At 34.7% G+C, this 18,939-nt stretch overlaps 2 protein-coding genes across 2 annotated transcripts in view; both read right to left on the bottom strand.

Annotated features, from left to right (window-relative positions):
• The window catches only part of ERGIC2 (ERGIC and golgi 2), a 37,684-nt gene extending 35,839 nt beyond the window's left edge, over positions 1–1,845 (bottom strand). The window contains exon 1 of the mRNA XM_011363118.2: positions 1,716–1,845. The gene's annotated coding sequence lies outside the window, so the exon portion shown is untranslated. The remainder of the gene's footprint in view (positions 1–1,715) is intronic.
• The window catches only part of OVCH1 (ovochymase 1), a 64,748-nt gene continuing 46,998 nt past the window's right edge, over positions 1,190–18,939 (bottom strand). Inside the window, 2 exon segments of the mRNA XM_023532409.1 lie at positions 1,190–1,440; positions 9,744–10,001. Coding sequence (XP_023388177.1) covers positions 1,190–1,440; positions 9,744–10,001 — 509 coding nt within the window.

Below are 18,939 nucleotides of genomic sequence, written 5' to 3' on the forward strand. Positions count from 1 at the left end.
GAGAGGATAATAGCTTTAAAAAGCAAGTAAACGGAAGACAGAGTTTAAAGACATTTTAACTCTATAAAATGAAGAGGATTTAATTAATTTGGGGGTCAGAAAAAAATAATTTAAAAAAATGTCTTCTTCAGTCAGTATTTTGACTAAGTACCAAGGCAACATTTTGTGAGTAACCACAAAAGATAGAAACCAAAAATTAAAAAATAACAAGAGCTAACATATAATGAATACTAACTGTATGACAGGCATTGTTCTAAGTGCTTTCATTGTTTTAACTCATTTAACCCTCACCAATCATCTTATGAATTAGGCATTATTATTATTCTCATTTTGCAGATAAGGAAACTAAGGCATAAACAGGTTAATTTGCCCAACATGACATTTAGAGACAGAATCAGAATACTGAAAATCTGTTAAATAGGTTTAGTAGCAGGAATAGGCTGCCTAAAAAGAACTTCTATTAAAAATAAGTTTCACTATTTCTTCCAATTAAATCACTAACCCGCAAAAGTAAATTAATCTATTTTTTTCTAATCTTTTGTTGTTGTTATTCAGACTAGGTCTGATTTCCTTTGAGAGAACTTTCGAGCTTGATGTATTTTATGATTTGTACCCTTGAGCCATCACAATACTCTGTAGTGTAGTAAAGTTTATTCTCAAAAAGAAACTCTTCCCCTCCCAAGTGAAATTTTTTTCTCGTGTTTTTCCTCTAACTAGAATAACTGCAACAATTTAAAGATATCAATAATCCAATTAAATAAACTAGCACACGTCCTGAATTCTTCAGTGAACAAGCCTGACTCGTTTCTTTTTAATGGCTGTGTACTAGAGTTCAATGTATCAGGCTAGGCAATTACTTGAAATACTTAAGTACAACTTCAAACAAATGAATAAATCGTTTTTAACTGTATCTTTAACTGCTTCTGAAAGCCAGTCTTGCAACATTTTAACGGATATATAACTTTGCATTAAGTCTCCAGGGCACTAAATCCTAAATTTAAAAAGTTACTTAAACGTGTTTTCTCAAACAATGACCTTTCAACTCTATAACCTACTTTTACCCAAGGCTAATTGTCTACCACTAGTTAACAAGTTACCTTCCAAGAGTTTCTTAACCCTCGAGGGTTTAAGAAAGGTAGTGACACTCGGACTTGTCTCTCCTGTAACATCTCGCCCCGCCCTGCCCCTTTCACATTTTCCCAAGCGGCGTGCGAAACTCTCCTTCCAGGCGAGGCCAAGACCTCAGTCTTTTCTTAAAAGAGAGAGCAACCTGCTGCCAAGAATTTGGTATTTTTCTCAATGGTGGTGGGGAGCCAGACACCCGGGAGTACTGGGACACAACCCGGATGGTCTTCACAACGCCGAACCCTCCTCTTCTGCAAACAGGAGGAGCCACAGGGGCACGGGGCATTGTGAGAAGCAACGCTTCAGGGTCAGCAGCTATCGGGGGAAGCACCCAAACGCCTTTAAGTTGCTAGACAGAGCAGAGAAACCGGAAAACGGAGACTGGCGCTACCAGGAGCAGCACTGCCCAGGGTCCTGCCAGTAACGCCCCCGGGGGAGGTGGAGCGGCTCCCTGGTCCAGCCCGCTCTCTAGAGGAGCGTGATAAAGACAGGGAGCCAACCCCATGACATCCTCCTTTAACCACATTCATGGCCTGAAGTGTCCTGGAATCACCGAGGGAACAATACCCGGCACGGTTTCAGTATTTTACCTTCTGTTTCGGTCCCAGCCGACCGCCATGTTTCACAGAAGCCCGGGCCGCCCGGGCTCCCGTTTACCTGGAAATATCGCGAGAACAAAAGTGACTACCACTACTGAAAACGTCAGTGGAAACAACGTAGAGTTCTCGCGATATGCCCTTTGCTGACGAAGTGCTTTGTGAATCAAGAGGCGTGGTCAAGATGAAGGAGGCGGGACTAAGTTGAACAGAAGTTGGGACTTATTTTAGGTGTAACCACACCGCCAGTGAGGAATCAGCTTCTCTCGGAATGGATAGATTACCTTCTAATACTTAAAGACCACCACAGAACGAATCCCCACTCATATCGTACTTCATTACTGATGAGAAACTTGCGAGCTGGAATTATCATTTGCAACCCTAATGCATATCACTCCTCCAAACTCTGCACCACGTTTGGTGCCTTGTCTTTGCCTTTTTTATTTTCTATAGTTGAAAATAAACTTCCTTTTCCAGACATAGGTAACGCTTTTATTTGTTCAATGTTTTTCTTGTCTTCCCCATAGTAAACTCCGTAAGAAAGCACATTTGTCTTCCTCACCTTTATGTTGCCAATACTTATGTGCACTCAAAGATTTTTGAAAAAAATCAATACTTCATTTTATCATTTCTTTACAATTCATAGTATAAGAGGTAATGGAGGGGACTTTGGGGAAGAAAGGTTAAATGGGAACTACCTGAGAGTAAGTACAACTGTTACCAGATTTCCCAATCAAACACTGAGATTTTAATTTTCTAAATGACCAAAGGTCTTGCAAAGGTATCATGACGACTAATGCTTATACACTAAGTGCTGTTTTTTCCAGTGAGCACTGCTTTATATGTATGCTTTACTTGCCTTATCTCATTTAATCTTTACAACCAATCATGTAAGATACCGTTATTTACTTGTTTAATAAATAAGGAAATTGAATCAACTGGCAGTTAAGTGATTCAAAGTCAGCTGAGAGAGGCAGAGAAATCTTGACCACAACACTGAACTGCCTTTTAGAGGAGCAAATCACATAGTTTTATTTAGTGAATTAATGTTTATTGAAATATTAAATTTCACTAAATTGAAAATGAGCAGGTATAAGAGTTTCCAGAAAGAGGTCTAGAAAATGAACAGGTATAAGAATTTCCACTGGTGTAATTTCGTTTCAACACTTTCATGCCAAGATTAGTCCAAAAACTTTAAATCAAATTTAAGTTGATTTATTTCTACCTCCCTGAAATTTTTAAGAACAAGCATAGTGTAGTGGTTAACATCTCAGTTACTTGCACCCTAATTCTTGGCTACAACATAGAGTCAGGGGAGGGAATATTGAAAAACTGAGTAGATAAATTAACTGTTTTGTGAACTAAAATATCCTAAAATTTTATCTAAAAATTTAAAAATCTAGTGATAAGCCTGATAAATAATGTTTTAAATGTCTATTGCTCATTGAAATTGTGAAACTTACAGGGCCCTTGCATATCTAACTGGGCTCAGGGCACTGTTCTTTGTGCGTAAAACTAAGAATTTTATGGACCAAGTAACATTTCCCTTCAAATTTTCCAATTTTCCAAACTAGAAAAAATGGTAAAAGTATATGATGGTATTCAAATATGACATATACATGGCCAAATAGATAGAAACTTAATGACATTTCAATTATAAGTTCTCAAGAGGCATGAAACAATATTAACTTTCCGTAACTGATGTTTAATATTGAATGTATGTAACACCATATCCAAGCTCCTCAATACAAGGGTTGGGGGAAGAGACACTGAGTTTTTCAGCTCTAACAAGAGACTAATTTTTCAGATATACTGTTATGTATTTCCTTTCTCATCTATAATACAATTCCACCCTGCTTCTTTCTCAGTGATCATGCTTCTCCTCCAGTGACATATGTGATCCAGTCCCTGTAGGCTGAAATTCTAGTGAAGACATTGGTGCAGTAGGATGGCAGTTACTGCTTCCCCAGCTCACAATACCAATGAGCTTGAACTGCCCAGACTGGGCGCACTGCAGTGGTCCTCCAGAATCTCCCTGCAACCAGCAGAAAGAGTTCTGGCTCCATGATTCATGGTTGAAGCTAACCCTAATTGCAAAGGATGATCAGACAGTATATAAATCATTCACTCATCTCTGATTTCTGCTCACAGCAGCATAGGAAACCAAAGACGGGTAGCTGGCTGATGTTACAGGTATCTGAATCAGATCAGAATCTACATTTTCAAAGAGAAGCTAAAAGATATTTTGAGATAAATTTGTTCAGTGCTGACAATATACTGTGTCATGTAGAAAGTTTCAAGCATTTACTAAATATAATGGCTAAAGATAGTTTTGAGTTACATGAAAACTATATTTTCAGTGCTACTAAAAATACCTAATTCATCTATGAAGTCAAACCATAAGAAATTACCATTTTTAAGATTAAAAACAGTTAAATATCATTAATTTCATCGTTCAGTCAAGCAAATGAATGAGCAATTTCTTCTGAGAATTGAGTCTACTTCAAGTATCAAATTAACATAGTACATCAACTTAACAATGTACTTATTCTTGCTTTTCATTTTAAAACTACCATATATTTATACCTCTTTATGGTCAGCAAACACCCATTCATGAGACACACTGAAAAGAATACAATACTTCACTCATCAATGAAATCCTTGAATTACCATGCATGAGGATGATCCTGAGGCCCCTCCACATATATTGGTACAGTCCCTAGTAGCTTCGATAAGATGTACTACTGATGAGTTGTACCTTTGTCTGCTGCACAGTTTTAGAAAATTCATCTTCTAGTAGAAAAAGAATGAAAACACATACAACCTAAGCAAATGCTTTTAAAGGATAAACCAAAAACAGCCCAATATTATATACAGACTCCAAGGATTAACCCACTCATTTTCCCCTCTCAGCACTGTACTGATGCTGTTAGGTGATTTGTATTGATATTACTCCACAGTGGCACAGAAACAACAAAAACAAAACATTTTATGTGGGGTCTTTTGTCTTTAGGACAGTCCTAAGAAGATAGAAAAATATCACTTTATGGAAGAAAAAAGACAAAATTTGCACCCAAATCGGTTGTTGATAAATTAAATAATACGATTTATTTTTTACATGTGAAGTTTATACTTTATCCATTGCTTTCACGGTGCTCTCATTCTTTTGACTTGACTTTTGCTGAAGATATATTTCTATATCCTCCTAGGACAAGAGAAATACATGCCCCTTTAAGTGCTGACACTGTGTGTAAGCTGACAATTGAAATTGCATTCTATATTCCCACTTTGTCTTTAGTTTACTGGATATTTGTAAATCATTAATTCATTTGTAGAATACAGTGGAAGTGAGACCAAAGTCATGGGTTTGATCTTCATATGGACTGGTTATTTTCACATAATCTTTTCACCTATTTACCATTTATACCAGTCTATCATTTCAGAAAACATGTCATATCTTTGGGAATAGGCTCATATCTTCAGGTATGAGTTTTCATAGTAGTGGCATCTATATTGTTGTAAAAACAAAATTGTTTGTATATTTTCACAGTGCAATTGGGGAGTAATTATATATAAACGGGACACACGAATACTTATTAGATAATAAAATCCCTAGATATTCTCCAACACAAGTTTTTACAAGTATCAATGAACTAGTATTAATGAACTAACATCAATAACATGATGGCCTAAAACTCGAGCTATCACCCTTAGATCCATTATGAAAAAGACTTTTTCTATTATCATTCTTGTTAAAAATACAGAAAAATTGTAAATGAGTAGACAATATACTTAGACTTTGCATGTATTTGTTTGGAGTCTAATCTTGGAAGAGGTAGTGAATATATTCATGATGTGGTTCAGTTAGTCCCCATCCAGCAGTCATACATTTGGAAAGTATATTTATTTTATCATCTTTCCCTGGCAAACAGATTGGAGATACAAACTCTCCTAATTAAAAGGATGAGGGGAAAAAAGGCAATTATCATTTAGTCCGTAGAATTGTTTGATTTTCAGTGATGACTCTAGAAATACCTACTTTGACCTAACAGTAACCTTTTTAATTCTGTAATTTAATAAACAAGTCTTCTAGAAATGATAGCTATTAATTACTCAGAAGGGATCATTCCAATTTACATGTTACCACTTTGCTCCAGGTATTTCTATATCCTCCTAGGAAAATAGAAATACATGCCCTGCACTGAGATGTGGGGCTCCTGGTTTCTCATCCACAATCATTTAAAGAATGCATCTACCTTTTTGTCCATGTGCCTCCAGGACATCACCTTGTTGACTTTGAGATGACAATGGAGAATATAATTAACTTTTTTCTTTAAATATACTACATGAAGAGTGGGGAAAACCACATTTGTAGCAATTTGAACTTTTTAGTATTTTTATAGCTAATAAGTATTTTTATATCTAATTCATTTTTACAGGTGTATTATAAACAATATTGAAACATTACATATTTAAACATTCACATTTTCACATCACCAAAATCTGTATATACATAAATATTGTGATTTTATGTATGTCTGTGTGCACTGTATGTATATTGAATGCAGTGGTCCTGTGTTTGTTTCCTCATGTTGTTTCACTTTATTCTCATCCAGACTTTTATATACTTAAATGCTTCCACATATCTGCCATCCTAGATCATGATTTATATGATTTGTACTTCATTTTTATTGCCATTTCTTAATAAAATCACATAAAACGCTTTGTAAATTGTTTTTTTTCCTTCTCATCTCTCTACATATGTGCCAACTGGTTCCAAATCTTGTTATTCTGTCTTCACAGATCATCATTGCTCTATTATACCATTTCCTGCCAAATTTCCTAGAGTTAAAAAACATTTCCCTCTACCAACACATCTTTTAATTGGTCCTTTTTCTTATTCTGATTTTTTAATTTATTAAATTATGGTTATATCATTCACATCATTACATATAGATCTACCACATCATTCTTTTTAATAGCACAAAGTATTCAGATAATTAATGTACCATAATTAAATATAAAAGGGCAACAGTATGGATCCTTGTGGTGATAGAAATGTTATATATCTTTACTGCATCAGTGTCAATATCCTACAAGATGTTACCATTGGTGAAAACTGGGGAAAAAGTATATTGGTGTCTCTGTATTATTTTCTCCAACTACATGTAAATCTACAATTATCTCAGCATAAAAAGTCCAACTAAAATAAGTTTTAAAAGCAAGATAAGAAGGAAAAAAAAAAAAGTCAAGTCTCCACTCTTGAGGTTGTGATAAAGCAACTCAAGAGATTAAAATGTGCCTCTAAGGTTGAGAAGCACTGTTCTAGATGCTCTCACTGGTACAATTTAAAAGCACAAAAAGTAAGTGGTGAATTGAACCATGACTGGGGTTTGTAGAATAGATGCATTGAAAAGACATAAAAAAAGGAGGTGAGGCTATTTATTGGCAGAGGAACAGTTGAAGAATGCAGAAACATAGGAGAGAGTTAGAATAAAAGCATGGGTGTCTAAGTGGGGACAATCCACAGGTCTTAGCTACATTCCCCTCAATATAGTTGCTCACTGAATGTTTCCCTGTGCTATGCAGATAGGTGGGTTACTGTTATTCCTTTTTGGCAAATGATAAAACTGAGGCTCTCAACAGTTACATGACCTACCCAAGATTGAATGGCTACCACGTGACAGAGCCAGATTAGCAATTTCTCACTACACTTTCACAGTAGCTTTGGTTTAAATAAACAATTAAAAAGAACGAGATTTTACTAAGCCATGAAGGTACAGAAAATCAAAGATCTGATGGTTCAAATTCCTAAGTATTTGGGTTAACCTCGCAAGATCAGAAGGATAAATAGGACAAAGTTAAAATGTATTTCTTTGACATCCTTTCTAGATCCATTAATTAAAAACACGTAAAAGTAAAATGTTTATGCAGGTACTTTAGCTTTTAGAGAAAATATAAGAAAGTTTAGAAATACTTACTTAACTTCAAAAGTGCATACAGCACTTCTAAGCAAGATGGAAGATATAAACTAAATGGCAAATGTTCAAAATGTGGAAAAGAGCTGTCCATACTGACCTAGTTTGACAGGTTTTTCCAGATACAACAGGGATAGAGCATCATTAGAAGGAAACTGTGAAGCCAAGGTGAGTGTATACAGCTTTCACTGGTATGAAATCACTATTTCCTATGTTTGAGAGGTAACTTCTTCCTATTACCAGGTTGTCTGTGACAGTACTTGTCATAAGAAAAGAGAGTGGGAAAATAGATACCACTTTTAATGAGGCCATAATTTTTCAAAATTATTATAAATACATTAACATTTCTAATTTACATTAAAGTCTTTATTATCTTGAATTCTTAGAAAATGAGGGTTTCTCATTAACTGAATCCTTGAGAAAAAATTTAGAGTAGTTTCTTGCCTTCATAACATCAAATAAAATGATTTCTTTGAAAATGAAGATTCACAATGTCTCAAAGTAATGATTCTACATATCATTACAATCATAATTGTATACATTATATATTTATATAATGGCCACTGAAAGCGATTCTGAAAGTTAAAGCTACTGAACTCCCTAATATAACATTTCTAAAAGAAATGTATAGGGAGAACATGCATTAAATCATGGAATGTGCATGACATACCTCATCAAATCAAAATTCAGAATTAAGATTCTAAGATATCATTTATAGCAAAGTCCCCAGGTAATTTTCAGCATGTGAAAGTCTAAAAACTGCCTTAATAAGGATGCCTTCTTGTTATTTAAGAGTAAGAGTTGGGGATAGTAAAGAAAATGTTTTTGATTAATTGAAGTTTCCTGCTCACCAAATTATTTAAACAGATACTTTTATTATAAAGCCTATTTTAGAGACACTGAAGACATTATATCTACTCACCTAGCTATGGGACATTATGCGATGGTGTCAACTGTCTCACTACTTCTTGGAGGCCGGTATTTAAAATCAAGCTAACACTTCTGAGGAAGGAGTTTTCAGATATTTTATATCACACTGAGATCAAATTTCAGATTAAAAAAATGTTTCTTTTAAAAAACATTCTTTAAAAATTAAAAAAAGAACTACTATATGATCCAGCAATCCCACTTCTGGGTATTTATCCACAGAAAACAAAAACATTAATTAAAAAAGACATCTGTACCCCATATTTACTGCAGCATTATTCACAATAGCCAAGATATAGAAATAACCTCAGTATCCATCAAAGGATAAAAGGATATATATAATGGAATATTACTCATCCATAAAAAAATGAAATCTTGCCATTTGTGACAACATAGATGAAACTTAAGGGCATTATGCTAAGTGGAATAAGTCAGACAGAGAAAGATAAAGCACCATGTAATCTCTCTTACGTATGGAATCTAAGAAAAAATACACAGGCACACGTATTTAAAAAACAAACAAGCTTATAGATACAGAGAACAGTCAGTTGTTGCCAGAACGGGTAGGTGGAATGTTTGGGTTTTTTTCAGTTTTCTTTAGTTTAAAAAATTGAAAAACTTTAGATATTTGTTATTTAGAGACACATAATTATTATCCAAAGTTTCAAAGGATTTTAAAGAGTGTCCTTTTTAACTTGATAATCAGATAAGACAGAACTGGAGAGCAAGGAGGAAAGTAATCTACTTTGAGCAACCCCTGTGCTCTAAGTATGGTGTTAAGAGACTGATGAGAAAATGTTAAGATATCATTACCTCCATTTTATAGAGGATGAAAGAAGAGGGAGTATTGTTAGTTACTTATTAATTAAGTTAACCTAGAAGCAGAAAGCAGCTTTTAAAATTAAGAGCTATTAGTAGTAAACATATTCCTCAAGCCCAGAAAGTTTCGTCAACCTAATACAGTATGTCCATTCATTTGCAAGATGGGGACTGTATCAGTGGGAGCGTGATGCTTAATGTTTCTTAAGATACAGGAGAGCAGGAGGAGTTCGCCCACTCTGGGCCCTCAAACAGCTCCAGCACTTCCTGCACCACTCAGGCACACATCTAAAGTTACAGTGTGCCACTGTCAAGACCCACTGTTTGGCAATCAGAACACCTCCATAGTTATGTTGTCCTTGGTGCTTCAGACTGACCAGCCATGGCCATGACATTGCCAGAGCAACATGGCCACCAACCACCCTGGGTTCCCCAAGCTTGGCTGGCAGCACATTTGTATCTCTCTTAGACTCTTCTGTTACAAGTGGGTCAATGACTGGAATTTCACATCTGTCTTCAGCTGACCATCTTTCTGTATTGTTTTCTACTGTTATTCCTTAAAAAGTAACAAAACATTAGAAATACTTATGAAAGTCTATTAAAATCTCAGAATAGAGGTGTTTATTTCTTTTATAGCTTCAACACTGGGATTTTTAATAAGAGATGAGACTCTTCTTCAATTGCTTTTAAAATGAGCAAAAATCAGTAAAATTAACTGATGCCTTAATATACACAGCATTAGACAAATCAAAAAAACTGATTTCAAAAAAATATTGTATTTTATTATGAAATTATTAGACATTGTTCTTTCTGTGGCATTATTTGTGTTATTCCAGTATAACATATCTAGATATATCAAAATATTTTATACTACACATATTCAAAATACAATGTTTATATAAAGGAAAAGGATAAGGAAAATTTCTAGCAGTATGTTTACTCCATTTCAGATTTAAAAAGAAATCCACCAGGAATTTAAAAATAAGAGACTTATTTAAGTAGTCCTTCAAATATGAAGAAAATTAAGCTTACAATTCTCAAAAGAGTCATACGATTTGAGAATTATAAGATATGCTCATTTGTTAAATTCCTCACTTAAAATTTCTTTTTTATACCAGAAATCTATTTAAAACCAATTTTTAACACAGTAGATTTCTTTATCTACTACATATATCAAAACTCATTTCTTTCTCTTCAGATATGTATAAAACATGGATTCTTTCCCTTTTGATACATATTCCAAAAAAACATGCAAACCCATCAAAATTATGCCTATCTTAATCTTAGGGGGGAAAAACGCACAAAAGGTATTTATTCAAACATGTTTTTAGTGCATTAAGATTTACTACCTTAATGCATGTTTTTATTGCATTTGTAATCCACATTATATGTGGTAATATGTGGTCTTACAACTGTGAGCTGTTTTTACACATAAATAATGACAGTATTTTATTAGTATTCAACTTACTTCCCAAAGAGAAGTAGTTAGAAAAAGAAATGAGGCAGCTTAAATATTTTTTACTATGAGAATGAAGGATCAGTTTAGAGATATAGAGAAGGAAAGATGAAGGCAAGGGAGACAGAAGGGTCAGTTAGGTGAACATCCTTAACCAATTAAAAATGGCGTGGTTCACTAGTCTGTTCAAATCAAGGACTCTTCAGAAAGCCCATCCATCACCCTTATCATAAAACAAAGTGACATTAAAAAAAAAAAAAAAAGAAAAGAAACTCTTTGCATTGCAAGTTGATTATCAGAATTCTTCCCAGAATTACACCCCAATCGGGAGAATCTCCTAATAACACATTCGTTAGGCTTTTAAATTTTAAGCACAACTAATAAAATCCTGGCTTTAAAATAGATTGGATCAGTAGAAAAACCATTAAATTTGATTCTATTTTATGCAGAGAAGTTAGTACATGTTCAGCTAAAATATTCTCTTTTGGGGTGGGGGGTGGTTACTTAATAAAAAAGACATGGTAACAGACGTGGAAACACACTGAACTGTACCTTTGTTTCAGTTTAAATATCCCTGATGGATCTTTTAAAAAGCAATGAATTGACTTTCATGTATCATTATTTCTTAAATAAAAATAACATAGATCCACCCCAAGTAAGTTTATTACTTTAGATGATACATCTGAACTACCATTTCTCATGTATTAAGAAATGGTTTGAAATGAAGTTATCTAGTTTTCAGTATTAGACCAGGGTGACTACCAGTGACCCTTAAACCAGTGTTCCCATGTTCTACTTCAAGACCTATGTGATACCTGCTTTAATAAACATTTTAAAACAATTACTTACCATTGATAGGCAATTTGGTCCCAATATTGCTTTTCTGTGATTGCTTCTGAATTATATCCTCCAAAATAAGTTTAAAACTTCTTTCTCCCACAGACTCATCAGTCTTAAAATGCACAGTCAGGTAAGCACTACTGGATAGCAAGACAAACTCTTTCTTGGAGCCACAAAAATGAGGTGAAATGTAAAATATACTCAATAATTAAAACACTTCTCCAGTGCAATAACATAGGTAAAAGAGGGCAAAGAGGGGATATAAATCCTATATTAATATTGACAAAGGAATGATTAGCAGTAGTGTAAGATCAAGATTTGTAGGATGGAATTCATGATTTGATTGCAATAATGGAAAGGTATAGATTTAAAAAGATCAAAGGGAAAAGGCTAGGTTAGTAATTGATATGAAAATAATAAACAATTGTATGTCAATCTGTGATGAGGAGAAAAGAGGCATTTTAGTGAAGATAAGTAGACAGAGAAACAGACAGTGCTATGGATCAAATGTTTGTGTTCCCCCAAATTGATATGTTGAAATCCTAATCCCCAATGTGATGGTATTAGGAGGGGAGATCTTTGGGAAGTAATTAGGTCATGAGGGTAGAGTCCTACTGAATGGAATTAGTCACCTTATGTAGAGATTCCAACAAGCTATCTTACTTTTTTTTTTTTTTGCCATGTGAGGATATACAGCAAGAAGATGGCTGCCTGTGAACCAGGAAGTGAGCTCTTATCTAACACCGAATTTTGGACTTCCCGGCCTCCAGAACTGAGAAATTGTTGTTTAAGCCACCCAAACTATGGTATTTTTGTTATAGCAGTCCAAACTAAGACATGCAGGTTGCTCAAATATAGAATAATGTGGATACTTTTCTAATTCAGAAACACAAAATTTGGCACAAAAGTGGTTCTGGTATTTACAGGATATTTGCTATAATTTATCTGTGCATGCTATTATTTAAATTCTCCTGAATTAAAACAACATACTATTGATTTGTCTTAAAGATGTTATCTCAGAAACCTTAGGAAAAAAATGAGGAAGAAGGAAACAGTTATTCTCTACATCATTCTTATCCTCAAGAAACTTTTGGTGTTTTGAAAGTGATGGAGACCTTTCAGGATACACCATGTTAAGCAAAGGGATTCTGGGTAGAATCAACAAAACTCCCATAAATTTTAAGATAATAGACATGGGGAAACATTACTCTGTTTAAAAGAGAGATTTGGGTGGGGGGACAGGTAGGAGACAGAGAAAACAAAGAGTTGCAGGGTATTTCCAAGGTCATATATTAGTGAAGTAATGTGGCTTAGTGCTTACAGATTTTATCCGCAAACTGCTGGTTCAAACCAGCTCTGCAATTTATTACCTATGTGGCCCTAGGCAAGTTGTTAAACCTCTCTCTGTGCCTCCAATTTCTCATCTGCATAATGAAGATAAAAATAATAAGATTTACACTGGATTAAATGAATTAATATAAAGTATTGTGTTTGTTAAAAATAAACCTCAGCAAAATTTTACAGCTAATTATTAGACAGATGATTTCTGAAAACTTGGAGAAGGACTCAGTGGTCATGCGAAGCCAGCATGGGATCCTTAACATGCCACATTAAATTAAGCTAATCTAATTTTTGAAAGAGATAATTAGATGGTGGCTAGGGGAAATGAGATAAATTGAATGAATCTTGATTTCAGGGAAGCACTTAATAAAGTATCTTACAATGTCCCTGTGAACAGATATAAAATGTAAGTGGATGAGAAGTTTCACAACTGATTAAATAACCATACAATGCTAAAACCTGGAGGGAAGGTTTTAATGGTATGAAAATGGTTCTATCCTTGGTTCTGTCAAGTACAGTATTTCAATTAATGACTAAGGAATACAAATAACACATTTAAAAATCTGTAGGTTTAAGATGGGCAGTGATTAGATGAGAAGTAAAGGACTAGTTTAAACATAGAACTTAGAGATCATTTAGTTCAATCTTTCATCTAACACTGAGTTCATTCTAAAAAAAACCCTGGACAAATGATTACTAGACTTAAAAATATGACATAGACCTTATGAGCATTTTCTCTTTTTGAACAGTTCTAATTGCTAGGCTGTTCTTTCTCATCAACATGATCAAAAAACATCAAAGTAATGACTGCCACATGGTTCGTACAGTGGCCCAAAACATAAATTTTTGAATCAGAATGCTTGGGTTGAATCTTACTTTCTCTACTTTCTCTACTATGTCACTAGGGGCAAGTTACTCAATCTTTTTGTGACTTGGTTTCCTTATATTTAAAATGAGAATAATATAACCTACTTCCATAAGATTGTTAAAAAGATTAAGCGAGTTATAAGTTCTTAGGACTATGCCTAAATAATGGTAAATACTCAATAATTATTAGATATTACTAGGCAGAATGAGTTTCATACGTGGCCTGACTGTATGAGAATTCCATAATTATTTGAAAAGAAGAATTATAATCCTTCTGCCTTTTCTTTTTTCCAAGCTAAACATGCCCAAGTGTCCATGTCCTTCATCATCCTTGTCATTATGCTCTATGGATGTGTTCCAGTTTGCCAGTGTTCCTCAAAATTGTTGCTTGACTGAGTATGATACTTAATAACCAGTATGGCAGGGCAACAGCCAATAAGATTGGGCATTGATTGTGAAGATTTGTGAGACTGAGCTAGTGCATGCCAGTTAAGTGCCAACACTGAATTTGACCATACAATGGAACTATAATCTCTTCATCTTTCAATTCTTTACTAACACTGCTCTGAAAAACTACAATCATTTGACACCGCTGAAATTTTTATTTTGAACATCCCACTTTCTAAATCATCACTTTCTATCTATTCAACTCTATTAATATTTCCCTGCTATGTTTTATGTCATCATAATCTTCTAGCCATTGATCCCATAAACATTCTAAATCCATCGGCCTCTAGGTGAGAGATTTCCCTGTTCAGGGAAGCACAAAAATTGGGGCAATAGCTAAATTTCTTGTTTGACTTTGTTTTAAATGATGGGTAATACTAGAACATGTTTGAAACCAATGAGAATGATAGAGGAGATTGATGATGTGGGAGAAAGGCTAACTAAAGGAAATTTGTGAGAAGCTAATAACTCTCAAATTTAACTTTTGGCCCAAACATTTCCTCTAGCTTGAGTTCCACCTCCAGTTATCTATTGCTAGCTCTATCTGGATGCAGCATAGCATTAAAAGTTTAATATGGCCAACCAATCTATTTCTCCCTCCAATATTTCCCATCTCTATAAATATCATCTCCAACATCTCACACCATAGGCTTGAGTCATCCCTGATTTGCATGTTTAGTTCCATATTCAATCTACCAAGAAATCCTATCAATTTTATCTCCAAATCTGCCCACTTCACTTGCACACTATTGTTGCCATCCTCCTTTTATGACAAAATATTCTATTGTCTAAAATCATTAATAGAACTTTCTGCAGTGATGGAATGTTCTATATCGGTACTGTTCAGTATGGTGGTCACTCACTACATGTAGCAACTGAGCACTTGAAATATGGCTAATACCACTTTTATTTATTTTAACTAATTTAAATTTAAATAGTAGCACAAATTGGACAATGCAGGTCTAGACTACCACAATAGCTTCATAACTGTAGACATAATTCACCCTGTCATCCTAAAATCCACTCTCCACACAGCAGTCAGAGCGGCTCTCAAATTACTCACTTGTCAAAAACCTTTAATGACCTCTCACTGGATTAGAATAAAATTCAAACTCATTACCATAGTCTAAGCTACACAATAGAGCAAAGCCTTTATCTTCCACAACCTCACCTCATTCCAGTCTGTCCTTGCTCAATCTCCAGCCACTGTGACCTCTGACAGTTCATCGAGTTACAAAGATCTTCTCACATTCAAGGCCACTTTTTTCATCAAATATTTACTAAGTGTTAGGCAGTACTCTAAACACCCCCGATACAGCAATGAACAAAAGAGTGACTAAGCCTTGTTCTAGGGAAATTTTCTTTCTGGTGAAGAAAGATTGTAAACAAATAAACAACTGTATATCTACTAGGTCATGATAAATGCCAAGAAGAAAAGGTATGTGTGTGGGGGGGCGGGGAGGGCTGTTTAGATTACATGATAGAAGAGGCCTCCGATATTTACTGTTAAATAGTATTATTTTTTCTTCTTCATTGTCTGTCCACCCAAGTAACTTACTATTGCATCTCCAGTGTACCCAATACATTAGGAAATGTTCGGTAATGAATGGCTTTAACATTTACATTTAAAATGGTGGTTATTAATTACTGATGTCTTTCTTACACAGGGTAAATGGAAGGATAACCAGATGAACCTTAATTCTGCTACCTTATTGTCATTAAAATGCTGTAAAAGCATTGCAATGGAAACTATTTGGTGGCTATCTACCACTCCATTTACACTGACATAAATGATTAAAAACTAGCTAAAAACTGGTGAATTCCATCTAGGTGAACAAAAAGATTTAGTAAGAAAAGATAACTAAGATAATGCAGACAATGTGGTTCTGTATATGGGATGGCCTTCTAACTAGCAATGGGGCTCTACATTCAACAATTTAAAAATCCTTATAGAAATAGAACATCTCATTGAAATAAAATTTTAGGAGTACAAAGAAATAAAATTGTATGAAATAAATTGTACAAACTAGTAAACAAATGGTATTTTCCTCGCTTTTACATAGAATCATAAAAGGTAATTATAAAAATACAAATTATCTCATTTGTAATCATTTGATATCTCTAAATTTTTGATTGATCAGAACTTTTAAAGAGGAATAATATTGCCATGTTGAAGAGTCCTAAGAATAAGAAAGAGAAAAGCAGTTTCTGAAACTGATGTGACACTAACAGCTAGACCATGTTGTTCTCCTGTTGTACACCAACAGCAGACAGGACTCTGAATCTGTAATAAGATGAGACAAAAACAAGGTCATGGGCCACCACCAAAATATCAAACATCTCTCTCCCCTGCCCCACCCCCTCCCTCCCCCGCCCCCCGCCCGACACACCTTATAAGGGGAAGAGAGATTGCTACTGCTTTACCAATTGTAGTTTTATTCTTTTTCGAGTCAGGTCTCCCTGTGATTGAGATATCCCATTAAAATTCATTACTTACTGACAGTAACAAACCTAGAGCAAAGTCTACTGCCTTAGACCTTTTATAGAATTACCTAACTGAAGTCCAAACCTTTTTAATAGGCTCTTCTTAATACCCTCTAACTGAGATCCCATGGTTTCCCATAATGTGTGTTCTCTCTCTCCACCATGAGTAATAAATTCAACTTGTTCAACTATAGATATGTTCCAGGAGTCTTTGGCTGAAAGGCTTTGACAAGAGTTACAGTGGCAGGGTCTGAGGCCTCAAATTAATCTTAAGGAGAATAGCTTGAAATTTTGTATCTTCCCTTCCCTCATATTGTAATTGCTTTAGAATCCTTGATAGGAATCAAATTCACTGATAAGAAAAAGTTGGGTAACTTCGTAATTCAAAGCAAATTGCTAAATTTATTGGTGTTATAAATCCTGGACTATCACAAAAGAAGTCAAAGTCTCTGGAAAAGATAGTAGTATCAAAAACTCTCCTCTTGCCCTTTGTGACAAGTGGATTATAATGGTGTCCTAAAAGAAGGAACTTAGAGGAAACTGGAGAGGGTGATGCAATATTGGCTTGCAAAATCTTTGGAAAAGTTTCTGTCTGAGTCGGTCTCAGAGTAGGATATTGCCTGACATCAAGCATTACGGACACCAAGTGGTCAAGAAATCTTTAAAGATTATTTAATCTAATTGGCCTCTCCCTCTTCAAATTACCCTGGGTATAAAGTGGCCATCTTCACAGTGAAGATGAAATCTGAGGAAACTGATTTTCAAAAAAAGTTACCTAAAATGCAGTTTAGGAAATAACACCTTTAAAAACATATGACCTCTTGAGAAAAGCCAAGTTAGAGTGCTCTCTAATGGTAAAAGGAAATAGGAATCACTATACTAAAATCAAGAAAAGTTTGGATTAAAGGTCAAGATCCAGTGAAAGTGGTCTTATAGTCATCCCATTGTGCTCTGGGATTCTGATTAGGATCAGAATATCACTGACAGCAAAGAATATTGTTCTCAAGACAATTGTAGGTCATATGTTGATTATATAAATTCTTAGTGCCACTTAATGTAGGTCATTTAAGAAAGATCAATTTACCAAGTAATCTTGATTGTTGATCTGGTCCATCATAAATATTGACGCAATCGCATGCACAGTACCAAGATTCCTCTATTATCAAGTCTTCGATCACTGCCTTAATTTTATTTCCAGACATGGAATAAAAAGTCCAAGTACAGTTCAGCATGTTTGGATAAATATTAGGATAATTGGGAGGTGTGATTTCAGTAGAATTAACTGGAACCAAATCCAATACAGGACATCCCTGAGGCAAAAAATAAATAAATAAATAATAAATAACAAAATAATCAAAAAACTGTTACTTCTTGAATCTAGCTTTAATGTACTTACTTATACAAACTATAATGTACTTTTATTAATTTCTATCACTGTTTCTTTGCATTCTTAGTCCCTTATATATAACGAAACAGAATTTAAACAATTTTTGTTTTGAAAAACTGCCTCCCTGTAAATAAGACAGACTGAAGTTCTTTGACTTCAACAAACTGAACCACTAAATCACCAACTTTTACATTTCAATGTAGTTTTGTTGCTCATATGTAATATATAAACCTTATTTAATATTCACAATCACTAGATTTTAGCATCTTCAATCTAGAGATGAGTGAACTCACTGTGGAGAGAAAAAGGGCCACATACTAAACTTGACAAGCTGAGGGGAGGCCTGCATGCTGGGCCTTACAAACTCAGAGACCAAAATTAACCACATAGGATAGTCGGAACATAAAAATTCCTAACTAAAAGTGAGTCATGGTGGGTAGTCACATCCTTGGCCTGTAGCTTCCTTGACAAATGTCTATCTTTATTTTAAGTGAGCTATCTATTGTCTTTTTGCATCTAAGATAACATACTCTTGAAATGTCAGAGTAATCCCCCTTTTCCAGACCCCTTAGGGTACAACCTCTTATCAGAGCACAAAATCACAGAACCCCTCACTTTTATCTTGTTCCCCAAATACCATCTCTATGTACTGTAAATGTTAAGTATCCTGTA

This window comes from Pteropus vampyrus, unplaced genomic scaffold (genome assembly GCF_000151845.1).
Source record: "Pteropus vampyrus isolate Shadow unplaced genomic scaffold, Pvam_2.0 Scaffold82, whole genome shotgun sequence".
Taxonomy (NCBI): domain Eukaryota; kingdom Metazoa; phylum Chordata; class Mammalia; order Chiroptera; family Pteropodidae; genus Pteropus; species Pteropus vampyrus.